Here is a 24,259-nt window from a genome sequence, read left to right on the forward strand (position 1 = left end):
TTTGCTACACTAGATGCCAATATTCTTTAAGGCTTCTGTTGTTGTTATTTCTGTTTCGATTTTCTTTTCCCAAACAGCCCTTTCTCTTGAGTTTCTTTGACTGTTCGCTGTTTGTAGTACTAGGATGGATAATGCGACTTATTGTAACGTCTCCTATATATCTTCTGGAAAAGAGAAATACTAAGGTGGCGTATATCTCTCTTATTCGATCTGTACCCATCCCACTCCAGTTTTTCGATTGTATTCATCCATTCGATCGCGTATGAAATTATCGTCGATCGCAACCTTTGTATTTCTCTCAGTTAGTAATCCTTGAGTTATTTTCGATAACGTCCTTTTAAAGTACAGGACTCGCCGAAATCTGTAGTTGCATTGTCAACGGAGAAAAGTTGAAAAGGAGTCGTACTAAACGAAAACATTATGCGGTATTTCAAAGAAATATGCCGCACGCTACTCTTACTCTTGTGATTACTTATTAATAAAAATAAAAATTAATATTAGAATCGAGATCTCCTAAATTGTCTTAATTGACCGTAAAAACGGAAATAGAACGAAAGTTCTATCGTATCTATTCGTATCGTTGAAAATCGTTTCGTTTTAGTAGATTTCTCCTCGTAAGTACTTGTTACGCGTGAAATATACTGTACATGTATGTATATAAATAACATATACGTACTACGTGAACATCTGTATATACGAAGAGACAATTTAGGAAATAAGCTCCCCGAAACAACTGCTATAGGGCAAGTTGTTCGAGTTAACAATTCCAGACGACTTACTGGGCGATTATTTTTTTGACAAAATCGTTCTCTTTCGATACAAGTTTATGTATAAACCAGCCCTCGTAGATGCATTTCGAAGGAAAGCCACCAGGAAACATGGCACCCTCACTTGTAGTTAATACCTGCATGTTTGTTTCTGTTCTTTTTTGGTCACCTATAGAAATGTTGCTGCTGTCCAACAACATCCATGACTACTACTTTGTCTCACAAGGGAAGACGACTATTCCTGGCCTCGATGATGGCGAGGAACTATTAATCACCGATGTAAGTGCTTCCCTTTGACCGGTCAAGCACTCTTCTTCGCGATGTTCAAGATCGAAAAGTTCACGTTACATGAAGCTATGAAACAGACATAAACATTGGACATTTGCAACTATCGATTGATCTTAAAATTAACTTTTAATTTTTTTAAGGGAGCAAATAGGTTTTTACTTTGATAATTACCCAAAGCATACGGGTACAGGTTTTATTATATTTTGTGTCCTTTTCTTTCTATTTTTCTAAATTCAAAGGATAATCTAAAGGAGAGAACTAATGCTTAAAAAATTGCATTAGTAGGTATTGTATAGCTAAAACGTGAATAGTTTCATCTTGAAAATTGCCACTAAATTCCTCCCTATATGTACTACTCTATATACTACCTTACTAGCAATCTATTTTTTCTACAGAAGCGAAACAACTCATCAAGCTTCGTGTTATCGTCTTTGGTTTCCGTAATAATTTAGTATATGTGATGAGATTTATCACTGTTTGTCGTATATTCTTCCTCTCTTTCTGTCTCTATCTCTTTCTCTGTCTGTTTCTTTCAGCTCATCATTTCTTATTAAAATGTAACTAATTCATATTCTTTTTAACAGCACATATAATAATATTACCGGCAAGAACGGCAACAACAGAAGAATATCGTTTTTGCTTTTAATTTTCTTATTTCTATGTTCTGTTTTGTTTCTCTCTCTCTCTCTCTCTCTCTCTCTCTCTCTCTCTTTATCGTTGTTCCTATATTTTTGTTTCTTCTTTCTTCTCTCTATTGCTCTTCTTCTTTCAGCCTATCGCAAATCATTTGGCACACGTTCTCATTCTTTTTCTATCCTCTCTCTCTCTCTCTCTCTCTCTCTCATGCGCATCTTGCAATTGCTCATGATATATATTTTGTTAGTCAAATCGTACAGTAACAATTAAAAGGTAGAAAAGATGTGTAGCTTTGAAAGATTAAAAAGAGAAATTGCACAATCGAGAGCGATTGCAAGCAGTAGTGTCAACGATACAACGCTCATAAAGCAGGCAGCTTGAAAATTGTACAAAATAATGCAGAATTAACCCTGCTGAGCAACCGGATCGGGGACTATTGGTACATTAGCCAGGGTAAGACCAGAATTCCGGGAGTCAACGACGCCGCGGACATGGAAGAGACGGACGTAAGTCCAACCCCACGGTGTCTAAAAGATCTTGGCGAACTTTTCGAATCGCTTTGCCAAAATATTATTGTTTGAACTTTTCGAATCGCGAAAGAGGAATGCTTTCTTCAAATTGAAAGTCGTAGTAATAAACGAGGCAAGGTGATGGAAAAGTTGGGCCGAGGTTTTTATCACCCCCTCGCGCCCCGCCTGCGAAAGCTTCCTGCCGCCGCAATCGGGGTGCGGGGAGATTGGGGGAGGAATACTTTCATTCGAAACATTTCCACTCGAGGTAAAGCGAAAACCAGCCCCCAGGGTCCACCCGCTCCCCGATCAGCATCTTTCTTTCTTATTGCGCCAACACTTTTTTGCACATCCGCAACAAAACCCGAAACAACTACCAGAGATAGCAACCGTGGTCTTCGTTGATCAACCAATTCTTCCTTAATCTATCGAGAAGAAATTATCTAAGAAATTATTCAATCGTCGAACGAGAATAGTGTCCAATGCAAAACTCTAATCTTTCTAATCGTTAAAGAAGATCAAATTGAAAGATTTTTCGAATCATTTAGGATTTACGAACGTCGAATAATTTCAAACCAAAGGCCAGTTATATCATGATTTATTTTTTTTCAAACTGCTTCGCAGACATGTGTCTTTTATCCAACAACATATACGACTATGTCAACGTGTCTCAAGGAAAAATCACAATCCCCAACGTCGACGACGGTGAAGAATGTACTTTGACGGACGTAAGTCCCGGAGAAATGGATTCGTCAATCCATACTTTTCTCTACCTTTTCTCTGTGTACTTCCGTGTACAGTCTTTTACATTTCCATGTGTAGTATATACCTTCTTTTTAAATCTTTCTCTTTGTTATATCTATAAAATCGATAAATAGTAACGAATAAATGATTCATTTGATTCGAACGAAATCTATGAAATTTCAGAAAATTATCGTAATTTTCCAGATTCCACGCCTTGTTAAACATAATATTCGCGTTAATGTGCTTTTGATCTTTTCGTAGATGTTCAACATTTCGATATTTCGAGCGAAAAATCGGAAAAATTTCAATTTTTAAGTTATAATTTTAAAACATGGAGAAAAAAGGAAAGACAAGCTAGAACTTTTCGTTACTATTCGCAATTGAGATTCCATGTATATAAAAATTGATCCCGGACTATCCAATTGCCTTTTACCTATTCTCTAAGAGTTTACGAATCTAATTTTGAACCCGGACGTACGTACGTATGTATGTATATTGTACATACGTGCGAAATGTTACTATCGAAATCGATCGTCTGCCCCCCCCCCTTAACCCTTTCGAGACGATATTTTAAACTATTTCAACGAAATATCGTCTAGGTTTTGTGGAAACGCGAATATCTACTGCGTATCAGTTGTATTTAAACCGTCCTTCCAAATATCGTTACGTCGATAAAAGAGAATTTCTTTAGTAGTTTATTCGGTTGTAACCCTTAGATTTAACAAATCCACCATTTGCCTTGTTCTTGGTTTTTCCTAACAATTGAGACGGCCTCGAGATGGAAATTCTCGACGGTTGGAGAAATGTCGGTGACACGGGGTGACCTCAGAGCAGCGTTCGTTTGCAGCTTCAGTCAGGGAATAAACCCGAAGTCGGAATGGGTAACGAATATAGCGAATCCGAATGAATCGAATCTCTTCAGAAATTTTCTCCAAAAAATGTTTACCAGAGAATCGAGCGTCGATCCATCCTTTTTCGTTCGACGAGAGAGTCGATTCGCGATTTTGTAAACTAAACGATGGAAACTGAAAGGAATACGCATCGATTCTCCTTCGCCAATTTCTTCCATCGATTCTTTATTCGATATGATTTTTATTCAATATATATATATATTTTTTTGTATTCGGGCTTTTTTAACGAAAGAGCAAGCTTCGACAAAAAACATGACTATATAATACAAGCTCTGCTTTCGCTTTTTCATTTTTTCGATGTAAATCAGCTTAGTTTTTATGGCTAAATTTTCATCGGCTTTGCAGCAAAAATCTGGCTTACGGCACGAAAATATTATTGTACGAAGGGACTATCGAAGGATTTTTCAAGAATTTCTGTTACGAAATTTGATTTCGGTAGTCTCTTTGAAAGAAATATCTGCTACTATATCTGCCATTATCCTTGTGTGATCCTATTAACGATAACCTTGTATTTTTTCCAATGTGAATATTTTGTCATCGTATCAGAAGTATCTTGTTAGATATATTTGTTACCCGTAAAGAGCTTTTATTAATTATTAGCTTTATTAATTATACATGTACTATCTTTACGGGAAATTTGCATATACAAAACACATGCATAGTGAAAAATATTGTAAAAGCTTCTGTCGTATTTTGTAACTTCTGGTACGACATCGCGTGCGATGGTATTTAATTATTATTTTCCAATAATAGCAAGCTTTCGATGTATTGGGCTTCACTCAAGAAGAAAAGAACGACATTTACAAGATCACCGCTGCTGTCATGCACATGGGTGGTATGAAGTTCAAGCAAAGAGGTCGCGAAGAACAAGCCGAAGCCGACGGAACCGAGGTATTTATCCTTCTTAATATCCTAATTAATTTATCCTACTACCAATTTCGACACAAAAGTGCATCGGCTACTTATTAATGTCTAGATAATTATCTCTTCGATGTAGTACCACTCCCTCACCGAGGTTGCGCTTATGGAATTTTTCGTTGATCTTTCCATTTTTAGGATTAGAAACGAAAACATCGAACTTTGCATCAATTTCATTTACGTTTATAGGATTAGAAATAGAAATAGAAATAGAAATGTCAAAGTTTACCGTAAAGAAAAAGTCAATAACGCTAATCACGAATGTTAAATACGGTAGATTCCGCGATACCATGCAGATGTAATTTCGATAAGGTTAACGCGATTAATAACGTACTATTATATTCTGTACTGCTTTTTTTCTTTTTTTTACTGGTAATCACAAACTAAATGTTGTTTCATCCGACAGGAAGGTGAACGTGTCGCCAAACTGCTTGGTTGCGACTGTGCCGATCTTTACAAAAACTTGTTGAAACCAAGAATTAAGGTCGGTAACGAGTTCGTAACACAAGGTCGTAACAAGGATCAAGTAGCATATTCGGTGGGTGCCATGTCGAAGGCCATGTTCGACAGGCTGTTTAAGTGGTTGGTCAAAAAATGTAACGAAACTCTGGACACGCAACAAAAGAGGCAACATTTCATCGGTGTACTGGATATCGCCGGTTTTGAAATCTTCGACGTAAGTTTTCTTAAATATCACACGCATAATACATGTATACACTATCGAGAACAAATATTTCACGTTGGCGATTTTTTTATCAAGCAAGATCATCCCATGGTTACTAGATCTTGTTTCCGAGCTACGATATTCCATTTATAATAAGATGGTTGAGGAACTCCAAATTGAAATAGAAATACATGTACGTACATATACGTATGTATAATAATACACTTATGTATGGACATATACTCGTACGAAAAATATCGAAAAGCCGTTCATACCTATAGATACGATTGTATCGTAGAGAAAGGCAATTTTCTACTTACATTTAAAAATCGCCAATGTAACTTACAAATAATACTAGAAACAGGAAACACAAACAGATTACTTCTATATATTATATTTTTAGCAACGTATCGTGAATACACGTTGACATCGAGTAACTTACAAATTTAATCGATTAGGTTACCCGTTGTACAACATGCTAGAAAAACACGATTATTATTTGAAAAATCAGAATTACGATAAGTAGTATAACTACAAATATTAATGATAAAGTATCGTACTACACGAATTTGTACACACTTACCAAACAAAAGATATTACTTTTTAAAGGGAAGGAAAACTCAAGATGCTTTTTCAGGATCATTCGAATATTAATTCGCGTTAGCTTTCAAGTCTCTGTTGATTCCCAAATATCGTACGTTTGATTTCATTTCTTAGTATAATGGTTTCGAGCAACTGTGTATCAACTTTACCAATGAGAAACTGCAACAATTCTTCAATCATCACATGTTTGTCCTTGAGCAAGAGGAATATAAGAAAGAGGGTATCGTCTGGCAATTCATTGACTTCGGAATGGACTTGGCTGCTTGTATCGAGCTGATCGAGAAGGTAGCCTCCGAGCGTGAAACTCATAAATCTCCATTTTTGTTACGACGTCTTTTGTAGATTGTTTCCTTTGTGTTACGTCGTTCCACCTGATTTAGTTTAGACAAAATATTCCACTATGCGATAGTTTGTCTCATTAGGAGATTCGTCCTTCACCTTAGTTAGAGTTTCCTAACTCGGACTTGTCATCCAGTTTACGAAACTCGAATGTTATATCCTCGATTGGAGTTTGCATCGAGTATGCATATTTTTGTCTAGATGAATCGTTGAATGTTTACAAACATATTTTGTTTATGATCGTATTTCAATACTTGTTTCCTCCAACTTATTTTTTGATAGCCCTTGACATGGAACCTGTTTTATACCTGTGAAATATTTGACGATGTTCCCCCGAATGAATTTGTGAATTTATACCCGATCCCTTTTGTCTTTTTTACTTTGAGTAGACCCTGTTTTCGTATATGTATTTCCATACTTCTATACGTATGGCATCTTGAAAAGACGGTTTTCTGGTATTGCATTGAAATCTCTTCTTCTATTACGTTTGTCGAATAATTGAAATCTTTACTTTTATATCCTCCGATCGTTTTTCAAAAAAGCGCACGTTCAAAGAAAGTTTCTAAACTTTTCGTTGAAACGAGTGTTTATGCATAGAACGTGGTTGTCCCTTTGGTTCCTATTTACTTGTATACATACGTACTACATCGTCGTCGATACATGGATCATCTTATAAGTGGCATCATTTTCTTTTCTTCTGAAACGATAAAAACAGTGGACTTCACAACAGTGGACTACGTAGAATGTAATTGACGATTAACGTTAACGTTACTGTAGTTAGTATTAACCTTATTATTGAAAATACATACGATACGTGTTCAACTGTCCATCGAGGAACAGGACGGTGAAAAAGCATTCGTCTGAAAAAGCGACTGAAAGTGGTGGTTTGTTGTCAATTGTTGCATAGGAAGTAGACTAATATATTGGACGATTAGTTCGGTGAAAGTGTAAAAGTAGATGGAGATGTTTACAAAGAATGTGTATTGAAACACATATCTACGTACCAGACGATAGTACAACAAGTATTACGCTTTCCTCTAATATACATGTATAGTAGTGTTTTACAAAACCTCTCTGTATAAATTCAAATATTTGCAAAATAACAAATTCCACGAAACGTGACCAAGTTTCTTTTGTCGAATATATTTCATCGTCTAAGCGAATCGGTTTTTTATCCGATCTATAACGTTAAAGCTGTTAGATTTAACGAGTTTTTTATTTAATCATAGATTGAACAACGAGTTTTTTCGAATACAGATACACATATTTGAATTTATCAGACAAACTTCTATCTTTCCTGTAAATAACAACATTCACGATTTGTGAATAATTTTCTATAAACTGGAGAATTTATCCTTCAGAGAAAGTGTTTACGATACCTGTTATATCGATATACGATAATAGGTTGCATATGAGACAATCGACAATTAACATTTTTCACGGTATATTGCGACGAGTATGTTGTCGATTATCGGGGAGAATTTCACGGAATAAACTATGATATTTAATGCGTATGTAACAACACGAAAAGACAATGATCAAGATTAAAAGTATAACGATATCGGAAATTTTTGCAAGCAACGTTGAAAAATTTGTCGATTGACTTATAAAAACGTTGATTAATAACCGGTTCTCGTGTCATTGACGAGATTTACCAAAAATGAGGATAAAGTATGTACGTGTATGTCCTCTAGTGTATGAGATATACTCGAAAAGAAAGAAAAACAAAGAACAAGTGATACAGGTGTAGTACATATTGACGAAAAAGCATGCCTGATTGTTGCTCGAACAGTTCAACAGCTTCGAGCAGCTCTGCATCAACTTCACCAATGAGAAGCTTCAACAGTTCTTCAATCACCACATGTTCGTCCTCGAACAAGAAGAATATACGAAGGAGGGCATTCAGTGGGAATTCATAGACTTTGGCATGGATCTCCTCGCGTGTATTGAATTGATCGAGAAGGTACAAAAAGACAAATGAATCGATCGAATGGCAACGGACCAAACGACGGATCCAGCCATAGAGAACAATAAAATATAAACAGAAAAAAAGAATGCAGCCTAAGGATCCACACATAAAGACCAGTTGGATCTTTAATATACGCACAACTTAACGCTTATTACCGGCAAACTGCAATAGTGATCGTCCACTGTTTTCATGAGTTGATCGCAAATGTTATTTATGATCTTTTTTCCATTTTGTATTGTCCTTTTTTGAATCGTGTGGTTTCGCGTTCCAGTGAAATGCAAGCAATTTTTCATCTCGCTTAGGCATCTTATACCACTGTTTATTACCATTTACCCAACTCCTATAACTTTATCACGAATCATTAATCAAATTTGTCCTCTTTTTAAACTAGAATAGCGTCCATCGTATACTTTTATTACACTATATATTATACGTATATTTACAAGGCATCGAAGAATAATAATTACTACGATCGTTTCATTTCATTTTTATATCCGTTTCGAAATTTCTCAACAGTTTCTTTTGAAATCTATATTCGAGCCTATTGCATATGACATTTAGATCATTTCCATTATCATACATGGATTTACAAGATTTCATATTTTCCATTTTTATAGGATATTACAATTATTTCCGGCAAATTGTGATACAGCTTTATATATTTTATAATATATATATTATACACATTTCACATGGTTCCTAGATGTCTTAGTTGCTCACATTTTCATTACCCTCTACTTATTCTCAGTTCAAATATTCTCCCAAACACTTTACTTCGATATTTCATTATTTCATATCTATATTCTATACATTTTTATACTTGCACATAAACGCAGTAAAGCAATCGTGTAATTAAGCACACACGTCTTAGTACGAATAAGAATACTCTTTTCATGCAAGGAGTTTAAAATTTATCTATTTATTTGTGTGAACACCACAGTTTGGAACTTTAGAACATGTGCAATTTTAACAATGGTTTTCTAAAATATCAAGCGAGTTGATTTCTTACTTTTTATTGTAGCTCCTGCTTGAAATACACGTATACCAAATATACGTCGACAAATACATTATCGTCGGTCTTTGCAGCTTCTTGATTTAATATTAATCCAATGAAACATAAAAATACGAATAAGAGGAAATTCATCGAAGATTCAAAAGACTATTTGGTTTGCAACTATTTTACGATACTCGCTCCCTCTTGACCGTGACCTTTTCGTAATTTCAATTCAATTTTCAATTCAATTTTCGAATCATCGTCTTTCTTTATTGTACATTGATAAAACGTAGAAGAATTTTTACAGTATGGAAATAATCAGAAGCTACAAAGATCAAAAATAAATAAATCACCCAAAATTAATCGTAAACGATTGGTCCTACTCTACTGATTGTGTTCTTTTGTTCCTCTTTGTTTTCTGCTCTCTCTCTCTCTCTCTCTCTCTCTCGGTCTCTTTCTATCTCTTTCTCTCCTCTTCCTTATATCACCTTTGATCCTTCCTGATTCGCCACGCTGTGTCACGCACTACGCTCGTTGCGTTATAACAACGACACGACAGTTCAACGGCTTTGAGCAGCTCTGCATCAACTTCACCAACGAGAAACTGCAACAATTCTTCAACCATCATATGTTCGTACTTGAACAAGAGGAGTACAAGAAAGAAGGCATCGAATGGGTGTTTATTGACTTCGGCATGGATTTGGCCGCTTGTATCGAACTGATAGAGAAGGTATTCCCGCAATTTTCTCAGAAAGATAAAAGCAAAACAGCAAAGCAAAGCAAAACAAACTGACAAACAGACGGAGAAAACGAGAAATTGAAGAAACGGCCAACGGCCTGATCGATGGAAACGATCATCGATGTTTGTCGAGAGCTTTTGACCAAAAATATGATTAGAACCTGTTTGATTGGTCGTCGATATTCTGATGGTAGATCAGCTCGCATTTTCTTCACGCTTATCTATTCTTATCATAGTTTTGGATATTTCTTTTGTTGCCATTTTTTTTTTCGCTGTCACCGAAAACAAAGGTATTCGATACATCTACCTTGTTCTTCTTCGTTTCTCTATACCTTACTTTCCCTTGTCTCTTTTATCTGTGTTTGTTCATCCCTGCAATGGCAACGGCAGTTGCAACACTGTCCGTTTTCAATTCGTTCCTCCCGATACTCATTAAAATCATCTGCTGTGAACAACAAAATTAATAGAGTACGGTTCATGATCGTTATTTTTCCAAATTAAAGTGCATATACAATTTCGGCAAATGCAATTTGCGAAATAAGTTTGATATAGATGCCAATGAGAAAATAAAGAAAAGGAAAGAAGAAGGAGAATATACTTAAAAAAAATGTAGACAATCTTTGTTTATTGGCGAAGAATCTCGTACATGGTATATTTATTATTTAAAAAGTGAAATTCGAACCGGGCTCCGATATACGTAATTACAATAATACGTCATGTGCCTCTCTCGAATGAAAATCTTATCATCGACCGTTATAATTATCGCGATCGATGTTTTATCATACTTTAATCGATCGAAACATAGCCTTTAACCTTTAGAACTACAGTTTATCGATATACGATCGATAAACTTTTATGTCCTTGTGTCATTCGTATACGTGAATTAATGTTACGTCATATTTTCGAACATTTAGCACCTCCCTGATCCTTCGTAGGTCTGCTTCGAATCTAACGACTCGTGCGATCGATCCGATTAAAAGTACCAATTTAACAAACAATAACGGATAAAATCAAGATAAAACCAAAGTCGATGAAAGTGAAAATATTAGTTGTGTCGAAGTAGACCAACGGGAAACGGGAGAATTTTTTCCTTATGAAAAAACATAACGTGTAACTTATGTCGTGCTTAAGCGATATCCCCGTTATGCGTCCTGTTCCTATAAAAAGATAAAGAAAGATTCGATAAGGAATCTCCCTCCATTGACGATTCGCAAAGTATTTATTGCGTAAGCAGCATTAATGACAGCTGTCTTTTACCTCTGTTTTCTGTTCCGTTGCTTTTCCCCTCCTTGGTCTCGAGCAGTACAACAGCTTTGAGCAACTCTGTATCAACTTCACCAACGAAAAGCTTCAACAATTCTTCAATCACCATATGTTCATTCTGGAACAAGAAGAATACAAACGCGAAGGAATTGAGTGGACTTTCATTGACTTTGGCATGGATCTACAACAAACGATCGATCTGATCGAGAAGGTATTGTTGCATCGTCGCATGGAACGAGCGGGAACGAGAGGCGACAGCTTCGAACATTCGATAGCGAGTCGCTGCAAAAGAAAATATAATTGCGAAGAGAATAGCTTACAAGAAAACAGAAATATATCATCAGCATGCGAGTGCGATCATACGCTATTATATTCTGCATTTTCCCATTACACTAACTGTTTTCATAGATTCGTGATGTCGTATATCTTTTGCATACATGTGCGTCAGGTGTTGATAGTCAAACTGCTCGGATTCACGACAACAACGAAATCAAACCAAATTCATTTCGGTTTGAAAATTTCTCCTAGTTTCCTCGTTTCATCGTTTCGTTTGCATGCTTATCGTAAAAATATCGCGAAAGACATACAAAATATTATTATTAAATATTACACAGATTCCGTAGAATACTTTAATAGCTATTATACGCTATCTCTTGTATAAGAAAAACTTGAGAAATTCGAATGAAATTTTATTTTGAGTTTAGTACGGTCTTGAGAGAATCAACCGAATATAAAGGTAGGAGAACTAGGACAAACAGCCAAACGATAACCGTCTTGTTTGATGCTTTTACGCTTTCCTTGTTTTTTGTGGTACCAGCATGCGCATGTGTTTATTTGCGTTTGTGTACTTCTATCGATGAGTAAAAAGAAGGTTGTGTAGCAACGATGTGAAATTGACTCATCGACGACGAATGATTCGATGGGAAAATTCCTGCATGCCCGTTAATTTCCATCGTATGATTCTATTCGAACTTTAATCTATGTTACCCGTTACAGAAACTTGTTTGCCAAGTATCTGTAAGGGCGATTTTAGATTCAAAGAGGAAAGAAAAACAATGTACTTGCGAACATCGCCCACTATCGAATAATTTTATTACTGAAATAATAATCGGGAGTAACGTTTACTTATCGCTAAATAAAGCAGTTGATTAGTTTGTGGTGAAATTATAGTTTTTAGAACGAAACAAAGTTAATTTTTAATTATCGTCAAAAATATCAGATTGGAAGTTTCTACGTGTACCTGCGCGTAGGAAAGTTAAGGATTAAAGTAATAGAATTAAAAAGACATAGTTATATAAAACATTACTGTTAATTGTCATTTGTAAGAACATCGATGAGAACAACTTTAAAGTTTCTGATCGATTCTACGAGTCGTTTCGGCTCGTTTGGATGAAGAAGGAAGCGTTACTCTCGACAATTCTCTTGAGATAGTGTAAAAACTAACTCGAATGATCGCATTTGAATATAGCCTATGGGTATCCTCTCCATTCTTGAAGAAGAATCTATGTTCCCGAAAGCCACTGACAAGACCTTCGAGGAGAAATTGAACAACAATCACCTTGGCAAGAGTCCTAACTTCTTGAAGCCTAAACCGCCGAAACCAGGCCAGCAAGCAGCTCACTTTGCTATCGGCCATTATGCCGGAAATGTATGTTACTTCTCCATTTGTATCGGAAAGCTTTATTTATTTTTCTTTTCTTTTCTCTCTTTCTAGTCTAGAAAATTGTTGCTCAAACGTTTTACGATTAAACTACCAGAGAGGAATATGTATTTCATTATTAAGTAATAAGATCGAACGCTATAGAAGCATTTGAACAACAGGTACCATACAACATCACGGGTTGGCTGGAAAAGAACAAGGACCCGTTGAACGACACCGTTGTGGATCAGTTCAAGAAATCCAGTAATAAACTGCTGGTCGAAATCTTCGCTGACCATCCTGGACAGTCTGGTGATGCTGGTGGCGGCGGCGGTGCGAAAGGTGGACGTGGTAAGAAGGGCGGTGGTTTCTCAACGGTGTCATCGTCCTATAGGGAACAATTGAACAACCTGATGACTACTCTGAGAGCTACCCAACCACACTTCGTCCGTTGTATCATCCCCAACGAAATGAAGCAGCCGGGTGTCATAGATTCTCATCTCGTCATGCATCAGTTGACTTGTAACGGTGTACTTGAAGGCATCCGTATTTGCCGTAAAGGATTCCCCAACAGAATGGTCTATCCTGACTTCAAGCTACGGTAAGAACATGCATTCTTTTACTACACATGAACAATTTTTTCACTTAATATTCTCTCGCTTCAAGATCGACGATAGCCATAAAAATGTCACTTCTTTTATTACATGCGGGATAACAAATACGTCGAAACATCTCGAATCGGAAAGAGGAAATATATTTTTTTACAATAGAACGTTCATACTTTCGAAATATGTAAATGCAATCAGGTAGGAATAGTAACGCGAGTTATACCAATACGTAAAAGCATCGATCGTGATAACGTCGCTAAACATCGATTACACCTTGAAGCTTTTGTTTTATATTACGTACTTTAAGTTCGAGCTGGAATTTATTATGAAATCTTTTTGACGAAGATAAGACGAACGACGTTGATCGAAACCAAAGTAGATCGAGAATTAGAAACGTTCGAATATGAATGATATCATTATAAAATGATTCTTTTATGTTGTGATCGTACAGTTACATGATCTTAGCGCCGGCCGCGATGGCCTCTGAGTCGGATCCAAAGAAAGCCGCTCAGAAATGTTTCGATGAAATTGGCCTTGATCCGGAAAACTACAGGATTGGTCATACTAAGGCTAGTTGCAAATCCCCGAATAAACTGATCTTTTTCTTGGGTTTGATTCCCTTTTTTTATCCATCGTAGAATATCGTCGTATTGTCCGAACAAAATTTTAAACTTTTAAAACTTGTCCTCGTAGTAGAGAGAAGGATACTGTCTTGAAACCTCTCGGATTTTTCTCCATAACGATAATATTTAACATTTTCGATTGGATTGTTCGACGCGACAAACGTCAAGTTATACGTATCGTAGTATTTCACGATATTTTCTTTGTGTAATTTTACCGTAGCTGTGTACGTTATTCTTTTCCATCGGTTCACTTTAATTCGAACTTAATTTTATTTTCATTTGGGATTAGGTGATTGGTTAATTGGTTCGCATTTATTCTTTTTATTCGTTCAACTTTTACTTAGGTTTCTATGGATAATCAAAGTTGACCGAGCGTTTTCAGGAGTATCCGACTCTTCGTTGAATGAACCCTGGTGTCGTGGTAAAAATGCGTGGTCCGTATTAAACACGTGTATCTTAGACAGCCCCGCCCCCTTGGTATTAAATCTCTGCACGAACCATATATAGTTGAAGATACCCTATACGTCTATTAGCGACCATGCCCATTATGTAAACTGCCCTACACCCTAAGTAGTTAAAAACTTAAATATCATTGGCTGGTTACAAATACGGTCGATTTATCTGTATCTGACCCCTAGTAGGTCTCGCGTGACCCCTAGAAAATGTAAAACGTGGAAAGAAGTGGAACAAACGCGGAGTAAATCTCCGTTACGTTTACCGATTCGAATATGATCCGACGCAATACGTACGGACACAGATCGTTTAATCGTGAACGTTCTAGCGATCCTGTATACTAATAACGACCCATCACCTTTTTTTTCTTGGCTTGCGACCCTATTACCATTAGGTACAAGATTCTGGCACCACAAGCAGTCACGAAGTTGGGTGCTGACCCGAAGAAGGCTGCAGAGGCGATTTTGGAGGCATCCGGCCTCGACCCCGATCAATATCGTCTTGGACACACCAAGGCATGTTTCCTTTCGCGGTCACGGCCTGCTCGTTAATCACGCTAATGTCGATTATATTTATTACGCATAACGAGCTTTTTCTTCTTCTTCCTCTTCTTCTTTTTAACGTGTAATTCCTCGAACTCGACCGGGTCTTTTTCATCGTTGAAAAAATCAACGCAGAAATTCAAATTTTTGAAATATGTAAAATTATTCTGTGTACGTATATAGAGAACGGTGAAGCGATACTTTTCAACTTAACGCTTCACCGCGCTATCTGTATCGATCGATCGAACGAAAGAATTATTTCGCAGGAATTACAGTTCTAGCATTTATAATAATCGATGCTGCCTAGCGTAAACGCAAGTGCAAACGTGTTTAACCGAAGAGGACTTGAAAATATATGCGAAGGTTGCCTAAAAAATCGTAATTCCCTTGCAACGTTACGGATTTTTAAAACAGAAGTTGGAAAATTTGTATCGGTTTTGGTTGGATTTCGATGGTAAATCATAGATATTCGATGAAACAGAGAGAAACGGAACGAATGTGTGATTCTTTCAACTTCTATTTTAGAATCGAACGCGGCAAATCCGTAGAACCATGTACATATACGATCGATTACACTGTAATTAGAGTACAGATTACAGGACAGATTCCATACGTTTTCCGAGTTCCAATTTAGAAATATTTAGAGATACGTATAATACCTTATATGAGATCAACTGTAAGACAGATCTCACGTTATCCTAAACAATCCCATTATTAGTACTCTAACAATTAGATTATCTACAAACGTTTAACCATGTGTGATCATTTTTATTTGTTGTGCCGTACCCCAACCATACCACAACCATAAAACGAACCACCGCAGATACAAAATTCTGTGCGCCAATGCCATCAAAGAACCATGCGACCCTCAAAAGGCGACCCAGCTGATTTTGGACGCGATCAATCTGGAGCCCGAACTATATCGCATGGGTCTCACCAAGGTATTAGACGCCTTTGGTTTATTACTTCGATTATCATATCTGCAACATGGAATGCTTTTCCTTCACGACAGCCAACCTTTAATTCTTATGCTTTTCGACATTCTTGGGAACACACGTATATATCGCATATTTATGTAAATTCGTGCGCTTTTTACGAACATGACTAAAAAAATTGAATCTATATGGCGATTCGTTTTATCCTTCGAACGTTATACAGGATGGGATGATAATCGTACTACAACCGGGCAAGGAGCGATCCTACGTGAAAATATAAGTCAAAAATATATTAGAATATATTACGACGATTTGTTTTTGAGAAGGTCGAGTTTAAAAATTTGTCAAGGATACTTTAACTTGGCGAGATACCGACATGTATCATACATCGTACGAGTAAACAACCCACAGGAGGTTATGATACATGTGAAACAATTTTATTCTACAAATGCAATTTATATCTCTATCGACTATTTATACTCCTGTTCAGTCTGGAATTAGCAAAATTTAAGTATACTTGTCGAATATTCAGAGTCGATTTTTTCGAAAACAAAGCCTCGATGAAAACAAATTTTTTTCTTGTTTTACACGTAGAATCACCTCCTTCCCGACTCTGCTACGGTTACCGAACTACCCTGTATAATCAATTATAACATAGTTTCGCACAAACGCGTAAACAAGATCTATCGACCAACGATATCGTGAAATAATAGTATCGCAAACGAATTTACGAAATGTAAGAAAAGTGTAAGGATGTAAAGTTCAATCATACAGCATCGGTAAACGATACTTCTTAATGCTCGTTATAACTGAGATACGATATTATTGCACCGAAGATGCGATTACATCTTCTTTCTTTTGACAGCTGCGAGGTAACTTTTCTTTCGCCTATTAATATTCCAGATCGATTAAGTAACTCTTTGCTTATTCCGCACTATGCCTGTGTTTATCGTCAGATAAGTGTTCCGCTTGTTTAAATTCTGCATTTAACTAACGATAACTTTTACCTTTGGTTACTTTGATTACTTCGGTTCGAAATATCCGAACGTATAATAAACGTTCAACGACAGAATTATTCAACGATGACGATTTTATTCAAGATTTTGGTATTTATTTCTCTGTAACGCTGAACATCGAATCATTGAACCCTTAACGGTCGACAATTTCTTTTCGCTTAGTTTTAGATCAGTAGTCGTATCATAACGTTACTAGTATCAGAGTTATATTTAGAATAAGAATCTTCATTGAAAGCACTATTCGCGTGTACCTACGTTATGTAAATCAAAGAGCCGCTCGTCTTTATTGCTATTAATTTCATTATCGTTGTCTTGATTTCTCCACGGTTTATAATTTGCATGGTACAAACGTAATATACCTGTGTACGAGAAACACGACTGAAAGATTATGAATAAAAGATATACGTATATCGGCGTTTTGTAAATTTCAAATTCTATACGGCGAAACGTCTCTGTCATATCGTGATTGTCAGGAAATTACACCATGCAAACATTTTCGCTTTGTCAATTTTATAGAAAAAATTTGACACTGAAAGTAATGAAAGTGATCAAAGTATAACAATTATGGAAGAATCTCCAAGGAATCATTATTAATTGGAATATTTGTTTATTCAACTACCTAAAAAAAAAAAAAAAAAAAAAAAACAACAGGTGTTCTTCCGTGCCGGAGTCCTGGGTCAGATGGAAGAACTTCGTGACGAGCGACTTAGCAAAATCGTATCTTGGATGCAAGCCTACATCAGAGGTTACTTGTCCAGAAAAGAGTACAAGAAACTGCAAGATCAACGTTTGGCTTTGGTCGTCGTACAAAGGAACTTGAGGAAATACTTGCAAATTCGTACTTGGCCATGGTGGAAATTGTGGCAGAAAGTTAAGCCCCTTCTCAACGTTACCCGTATCGAGGACGAGCTTGCCGTAAGTGTTCCAACTAAATATTTCATCCTGGTCTTATTTTTTTCTTATTATACAGTTTCCTACGAACCTGTTCTCTCTCTCTCTCTCTCTCTCTTAAAATTGTTAATAAAACCAAACATTTTTTTTCTAGAATTTCAAATATACATAGTGCAGTCTCTTTTATGAGAATTACTTACATACACGTCGCTTATTTACTGAAACGGTGATATAACTCAAAATTTGTAGTCTTTCAGTTACTGATAGAGGAAGAAAAGAGTTGTTCCTTGTACTTGCTACTGATAGAGTCCTATAAGTGAATTTAAAAAATTCTCCATGAAACTATAACAGCGCAGAACGTTCAAACTCGTTTTCCATAAAATCATGATTTTTGAGTTATATCATTGTACCAATAAATAAGTAAATAATATATGTAATGTATTTAGCTGAATGTCAAAGGTCGATAACTCCACCGTTAATCGGAATACCTAACATTGAAATATTTTTATCAAATTTAAACGCAGAGTCTGATGTAATTTACATAAAGGACAAAACACTCTTGCATTACGTGGACTATGAAAATTTCGTTATAAAAGAATCAAAGTTAGCTCGTTCCATCTTTTTTTAGTATACTATAAATAGGTTTCCAACATGATTTGGCACGTGCTTTTCCACCGCGATTCAAATATTTCACTCTCCCCCTCTCTTTCTCGTATTTTTTAACGTACGCGTACTTATTTACCCGTGATAATGCAAATAGAACAGAAATATTATTTCCCTCGTAAACTTAGGGCCTAAAAAATTCCAAACTCCCGATTTCATCACGGACATCGTGTCACCGATTATTCATGCTATCTAATTTCATCTTAGAGATGAAATCGCCTTTCGGTATATTTAGTACAATTTTATTTTGGAAAGCTATCTTTGGAGACAAGATACTAAAGATAAAAGAGTGCATCTGATACTTGAATACAAGATGCATCATTTGAGGAAATAAAACGTTAATTACTCCAAATACTAATATCGATAGTTAGGATCGTATAAACTATTTATAGAATAATCGTTAAAAATAAAGGTGTGGAATTATGAAATTCTAATTATTATTCGATCCTCGAATTGGAGATTCTGATCGTGACATTAAGCTACCGTATAATACATATATTAATATCGACTACTTAGCGTAGGAAACTATTCGATAATTGACGATAACTCGCACATATTTCACAATGGACATTGATTTACCGATCGATTCCAAAGCAAAGGTACAGAAATAGAAACGATCTTTTGTAACTAGACCAGTCTGGTCTGTCTGAGTAAGGTCGGTACTCGACGGTAATCTAGCGATTATTCGAGTTTTCCACCGAGTCAACGAAAATAAATTAGTCGAAATCGCATTCAATCGGAAATAGTATCACTCGCTATAAATGATATTACCACGGCATAAATCTAACCACGCGACGCGGTTAAAACGATCTTAGCACCGTTCACGGATCGCTGTTGGGTCGTTCCTAATTACGGGAGAAAGACAACGGCATAGGTTGATCCCGCGAGAATAACGAGGTCGGTATCGGTATTACACTCCCTGGAGCGTAAAAGGAGACTGGAGTTCGGTCGATCGAAGCTTACTGGAACGAGATTCTAATTTGGTCGATCCCCCTCCACTTGCTCGGTTTGTCATGGTAGCTCCTTCTGGTTGCACACGTATAAGTCCCTCCTTCGTCATCGAGATCGGTTATAAATATTTTTCTACGATGAGTATCGCTGGAGTGGGGACGGCGACGATGATTCTCCGCGAGGACTACGAAGGGGGATTTTGGGTAGAAAAGTTGAGCCCCTGGTAAACCGAAGACCAGTCAGATACTCGATCTCGCGTCGGCATCTTCGAAAAATTTTCTATTTCGAACTAGGCCCCTTCCTCGCCTTTTTTTTTACGACGAATATACTATCACGAACACGATCGAAAGATTTCTTCTTTTCATTTTTGTTATCGATATCGACATCGAACACGAACATTAACCGTCCCACGCTCGAGCCGTGTTTTCTTATTCGGTATTAACGATATAGTTTCGAACAAGATCGTAGAATCTCCTCCGATAGCGAGGCATCTCTTTTTAGATTCTTCGATCGATCGATCGATCGTTTATTGATTTTCACGTTATAACCGCGGGGCGACCGTTTAGTTACGATCGATTAGTGCGCTTATCGACAGACCGAGATCTGTGAAATCGAACAAGAAAGAGAAAGAGAGAATGGGTGATACGTTGATCGAGGATACGAATTCCGTGGTAAACGGAAAGAAATCCAACGGTGATGCGGAATCGCAATTGCAGGCGCTCGAGGAGAAAGCGAGAAAAGCTCAGGAAGCCTTCGAAAAGGAAGAGAAACTGCGCAAGGAACTCGAAGAGCAGAACACGAAACTTGTCTCCGAAAGGAATGCCTTGCAGCGACAACTGGATGGTGAAAAAGGTTCCCTCTCGGAATATATGGAGAAATCTCTGAAATTGGCCGCCCAGAAAGCTGATATCGAGTCACAACTTCAGGTAAGCTTTCATTCATCGATGATTATATTATATATTATACATGACGGGTGTTTTCCGATAGAAGAAAAAACAAGAACACAGTTTGCCTAAGATTATTCGATAGAGTATAAACGTATAAAATTTATACGCTAGACTTCTTTGATTTAACAATGTTAGATTCGATTAAGCAATTTTTATGAAATTAGAGGCTGTTATCAATTATCAATTATCAGATTATCAATTGATATTGAGATATCAAAAATTTGCTGTCAATTATCTAATATAGATGCAGGCTCTGCTAAGAAATCCCAATTATTCACTTAAGTAAGCGAAGCAAGGTAATTTTTACTATTATGCAAAAAATTGTGTTACGGTTTTTGTAATCGCGTAGGAAAGGCCGAACGGTAGTTTCCACCTGCACAGTTTATATATCAGAAAGTAGCTCAATTGGCACGATTCATCGATAACGAAACTCATTGCGCGATGATGAATATACGCCCTCCACGAATCGAATTATGAATCAGACAAACGGTAATTATACCTCCTAGACGGACCGATTAGATGTCGAAATAAAGAGGAATGGGGTTATTAATGTCTCCTTAACATTCCTAAAATCATCGGAGGTCGTACATTCGTGGTATTACGGCCGCAGTCGTAAGAAAAGTATTGGAAATGAAAATAATCGTAGTTAAGCGGCAGAGTGAAGCTTTAAATAGATATCCATGGGAATGTAGCACGGCGAAAAAATACGAAAATTTATTTACAATGCAGAACTGCTAGTTTCGATCTGTTTATCTTTCGCATACCGCCCTTAAAATAAATTTCGGCAATTTGTTAGAACGTGTTAGACTGAATCGAACGATTAAAGCTTTTCGTTCGTAGGTTATAGCTGTTCCAGCACCCTGGAACATTGTGATCGGATATTAAATATTTAAAGGATCAACGAAATAGAGATATGCTTACGATTATTTTCCCGTGATACGAAAGTATAGTGTCGTCCGTAAAAAATTTAGTGAAAATTCTGTTAATTTCACACGAGTAACCGAGTAAGATAATTACCTGATGATTTTTTATTTTTCGTTCAAACGTACTTAATAAGGCTTTACAAACGACTGAACTCGTTTCTTGTAATGCGCGTAATCTTTTCGTCGAATGAAAATATTATATGAACTACAATATCAATAAAAAATGCAATTTAAAACTCTGGTAACGCGAACTAACGAGATGGAAAGATTTCGAAAGTAAACAGATTTCGACACGTCTGAAGCTCGAGTTTAAAATTTACAAGCTCGTCATAATTTAAACGAATCTGGCTCGGATTACAGAAAATGATGCACCTGGCAGCAGTTGATACATCGTGGTCGCGTCGTTTCGTAAGCGCGGGCATTAAGTAGCAGAGGCGCGTCATTAGTCAGACTCGTTCGACCACCGCGCCATGCCGCGTTGTATTCGCTTCGTGCGTTCTGTTCCATCTCTCTCCCATTCCGTGCTATTTTTCTTGCGCGACGAATCATCCCTCGTTTCCACATTCGTTCTAAAATTGTCTTACCTTCTAACAAATCTTCCATAACGAATATCAACTCCTAATCCTATTCCCTCGCTATAATTTACTTTTTTTCTTCGAATCGTTTTTATCATTTCATATGGAATGAAATCGAATAATGGTATTCGATTTTATTTGCTCTTATCCCTTGTTCGGATCTTTATATCGATATCTCTTCTTTCGAAATGCAGAACTTAGAAACCGACGAGCTTAACTTTAACTTTAAAACTTATAATCGTATAATCGTGATATGCGAATAAACAACGTATTCCGATACTAAATAAACTGAAACAGACGTATCTCTGATAGAAATGTCTTATGTTTGAACGTAAAACCGAAAAACAAACGCTATTATAGCTGTGAAATAATTTTAATTACGTTAACTCCTACGTTATGAAAATCGTGCCGTTGTTCCTTTCGCCGTTTCTCGGGTGAGTCGTTACGCGACTCTTTCCGTAACGCAGATATCTTCACGGAATGCTTTGGAAAACCAACATTTGGCGAAAGAAATCGGACAGCGAAGAATCTCATCGCGTAGTATAAAAAGAACTCCAAGAATTCCGTGGAGGATATGATTCGTTTCAGAGTACTGGACTATTTTTAACGGGCACCTTTTAAACGACTGACTAACTGGTACTTAATGTCAACGCCAGTCGTACAAGATCGACTTTTTCTTTTTAGATTAAATTTAAAATTATCTCGTGCATCAGCTAAAATACGAATTTTTCATTTAGACGGTAATTGATCATTTTCCATTCGTATTGCAAAGCTGAAATTTTCCAAATTTATTCTATCCGAATGAACTGGTTGAATTTGGCTTAAAATATTCGCGATTATAACATGTATGAAATTATGCGGTGCCATATATGGACAGCAAACAAAGAAGAAAGGAAGAAAGTGAGAGAAAGAAAATGTGTTTAAATCAGCTTAGGGTATCTGCTGTGGAGAGGGACGTTGACTACTTTGCCCCTACCTTCGACACGGCCAAATTTAGTTGCCGTCGATCCCAGATTCCAGGTTATTAAAAGTAGGCGTGGTTATGTGCTGGAATAACTGACAAAACGAAGGAGGTAACAGGTGTATAGTGTATTTATACGTTGGTGCGCTTATGCACGTCATCGCGCAACTACTTCATCGTCGTTTCAGAAATTTTCTGACTTTCAAATACTTCTACGATGTAAAAATAATTAATGAACTTAATTTCCCTTTTTCTTTAAAATATATCGTATATCTTTCATTGTATTTGCTTTGCTCTTCTGTCGTTGGTATCGTAGGCTCTTAAGCAGTCCTACCTACTCTTTGACACTTGTGTTTTAATCAAGAAACTACCGATACTCATATTTTAAATATTATCAAATGGGAATAAATATTGTAAATGACATAAATACTATTATCTATGTATTTATGAAAATGTATAAAAGACGTAAAAGATTATTGTATGCTGATTATAAATAATTCTTCGAATGGTGATAATTATTAACTACCGAGAGGTAAGAAACGATATCAGAAATAGAAAAAAGGATCGAGGCTCGATAAATTAATAATTAACTTGGATAAAACGTTGACTTTCATTCGTTTTCGTAAATATTAAATAAAATTATTTGGAAAAAATTTTTTGCTTTGTGGTACCGTAATATTTCTTCGTAGTCGTTATTCACATTTCCTTCTTCTGAAATTGAAATATTACATCGAATTATTTTCAGTTCGTGAATTATGTCCAGTTTGCAACAATCTGTCGAATTCCCACGTGGACTTTCTTGTCTATTTCGAATTTGATTTACCGATATTTTTTTATTATAACATTAATATTAGAAACAAATACAATACAATAATTGGTCTTAAGCACATAAAATTAGTTAAACGCGATATTACGATTAACTATTATGCGATATGAACCCTAATTTTTAATCTCATAGCCTACTATTAAATATAATTTGCAAAATGTAATTGAAATTAAATCAAATCATATTGTACGATACTATGTTTATAATATGTTATAATATGTTAATTTACTCTACGTAAACAAAGAAGAGTTATCTTTAGAGCAGAGATTGATTTAAAATAAATATTGTTAATTTACAACTACTTCGATAAAATAATTAGAAAGATTTATGAAAAGATATCTCGTAAGTCGGACAGAAATTAA

General features: G+C 36.3%; 1 protein-coding gene and 1 long non-coding RNA gene across 37 annotated transcripts in view; one reads left to right on the forward strand and one right to left on the reverse strand.

Moving 5' to 3' along the window:
* Mhc (myosin heavy chain) overlaps positions 1–24,259 on the forward strand; it is a 40,748-nt gene that overhangs the window by 8,597 nt on the left and 7,892 nt on the right. For 5 of the 36 annotated variants that reach the window (XM_072004431.1, XM_072004432.1, XM_072004455.1 and 2 more), the window contains exons 9-16: positions 4,609–4,746; positions 5,180–5,449; positions 8,172–8,342; positions 12,813–12,992; positions 13,166–13,584; positions 15,062–15,182; positions 17,812–18,075; positions 20,382–20,591. In XM_072004431.1, coding sequence (XP_071860532.1) covers positions 4,609–4,746; positions 5,180–5,449; positions 8,172–8,342; positions 12,813–12,992; positions 13,166–13,584; positions 15,062–15,182; positions 17,812–18,075; positions 20,382–20,591 — 1,773 coding nt within the window. Of the gene's footprint in view, positions 1–942; positions 1,047–2,824; positions 2,929–4,608; positions 4,747–5,179; positions 5,450–6,154; positions 6,326–8,171; positions 8,343–9,901; positions 10,073–11,384; positions 11,556–12,812; positions 12,993–13,165; positions 13,585–14,042; positions 14,161–15,061; positions 15,183–16,032; positions 16,151–17,811; positions 18,076–20,381; positions 20,592–24,259 lie in introns of all 36 variants that reach the window. The other 31 variants (XM_072004454.1, XM_072004447.1, XM_072004453.1 and 28 more) reach the window with 23 other exon arrangements.
* LOC139987799 (uncharacterized) lies at positions 10,683–11,475 on the reverse strand. The gene is made up of 2 exons (XR_011799939.1): positions 11,339–11,475; positions 10,683–11,238 (listed from the first exon to the last, which is right to left on the reverse strand). It is a non-coding gene; the product is annotated as an uncharacterized lncRNA (long non-coding RNA).

Source organism: Bombus fervidus, chromosome 5 (assembly GCF_041682495.2).
Source record: "Bombus fervidus isolate BK054 chromosome 5, iyBomFerv1, whole genome shotgun sequence".
Lineage (NCBI taxonomy): Eukaryota > Metazoa > Arthropoda > Insecta > Hymenoptera > Apidae > Bombus > Bombus fervidus.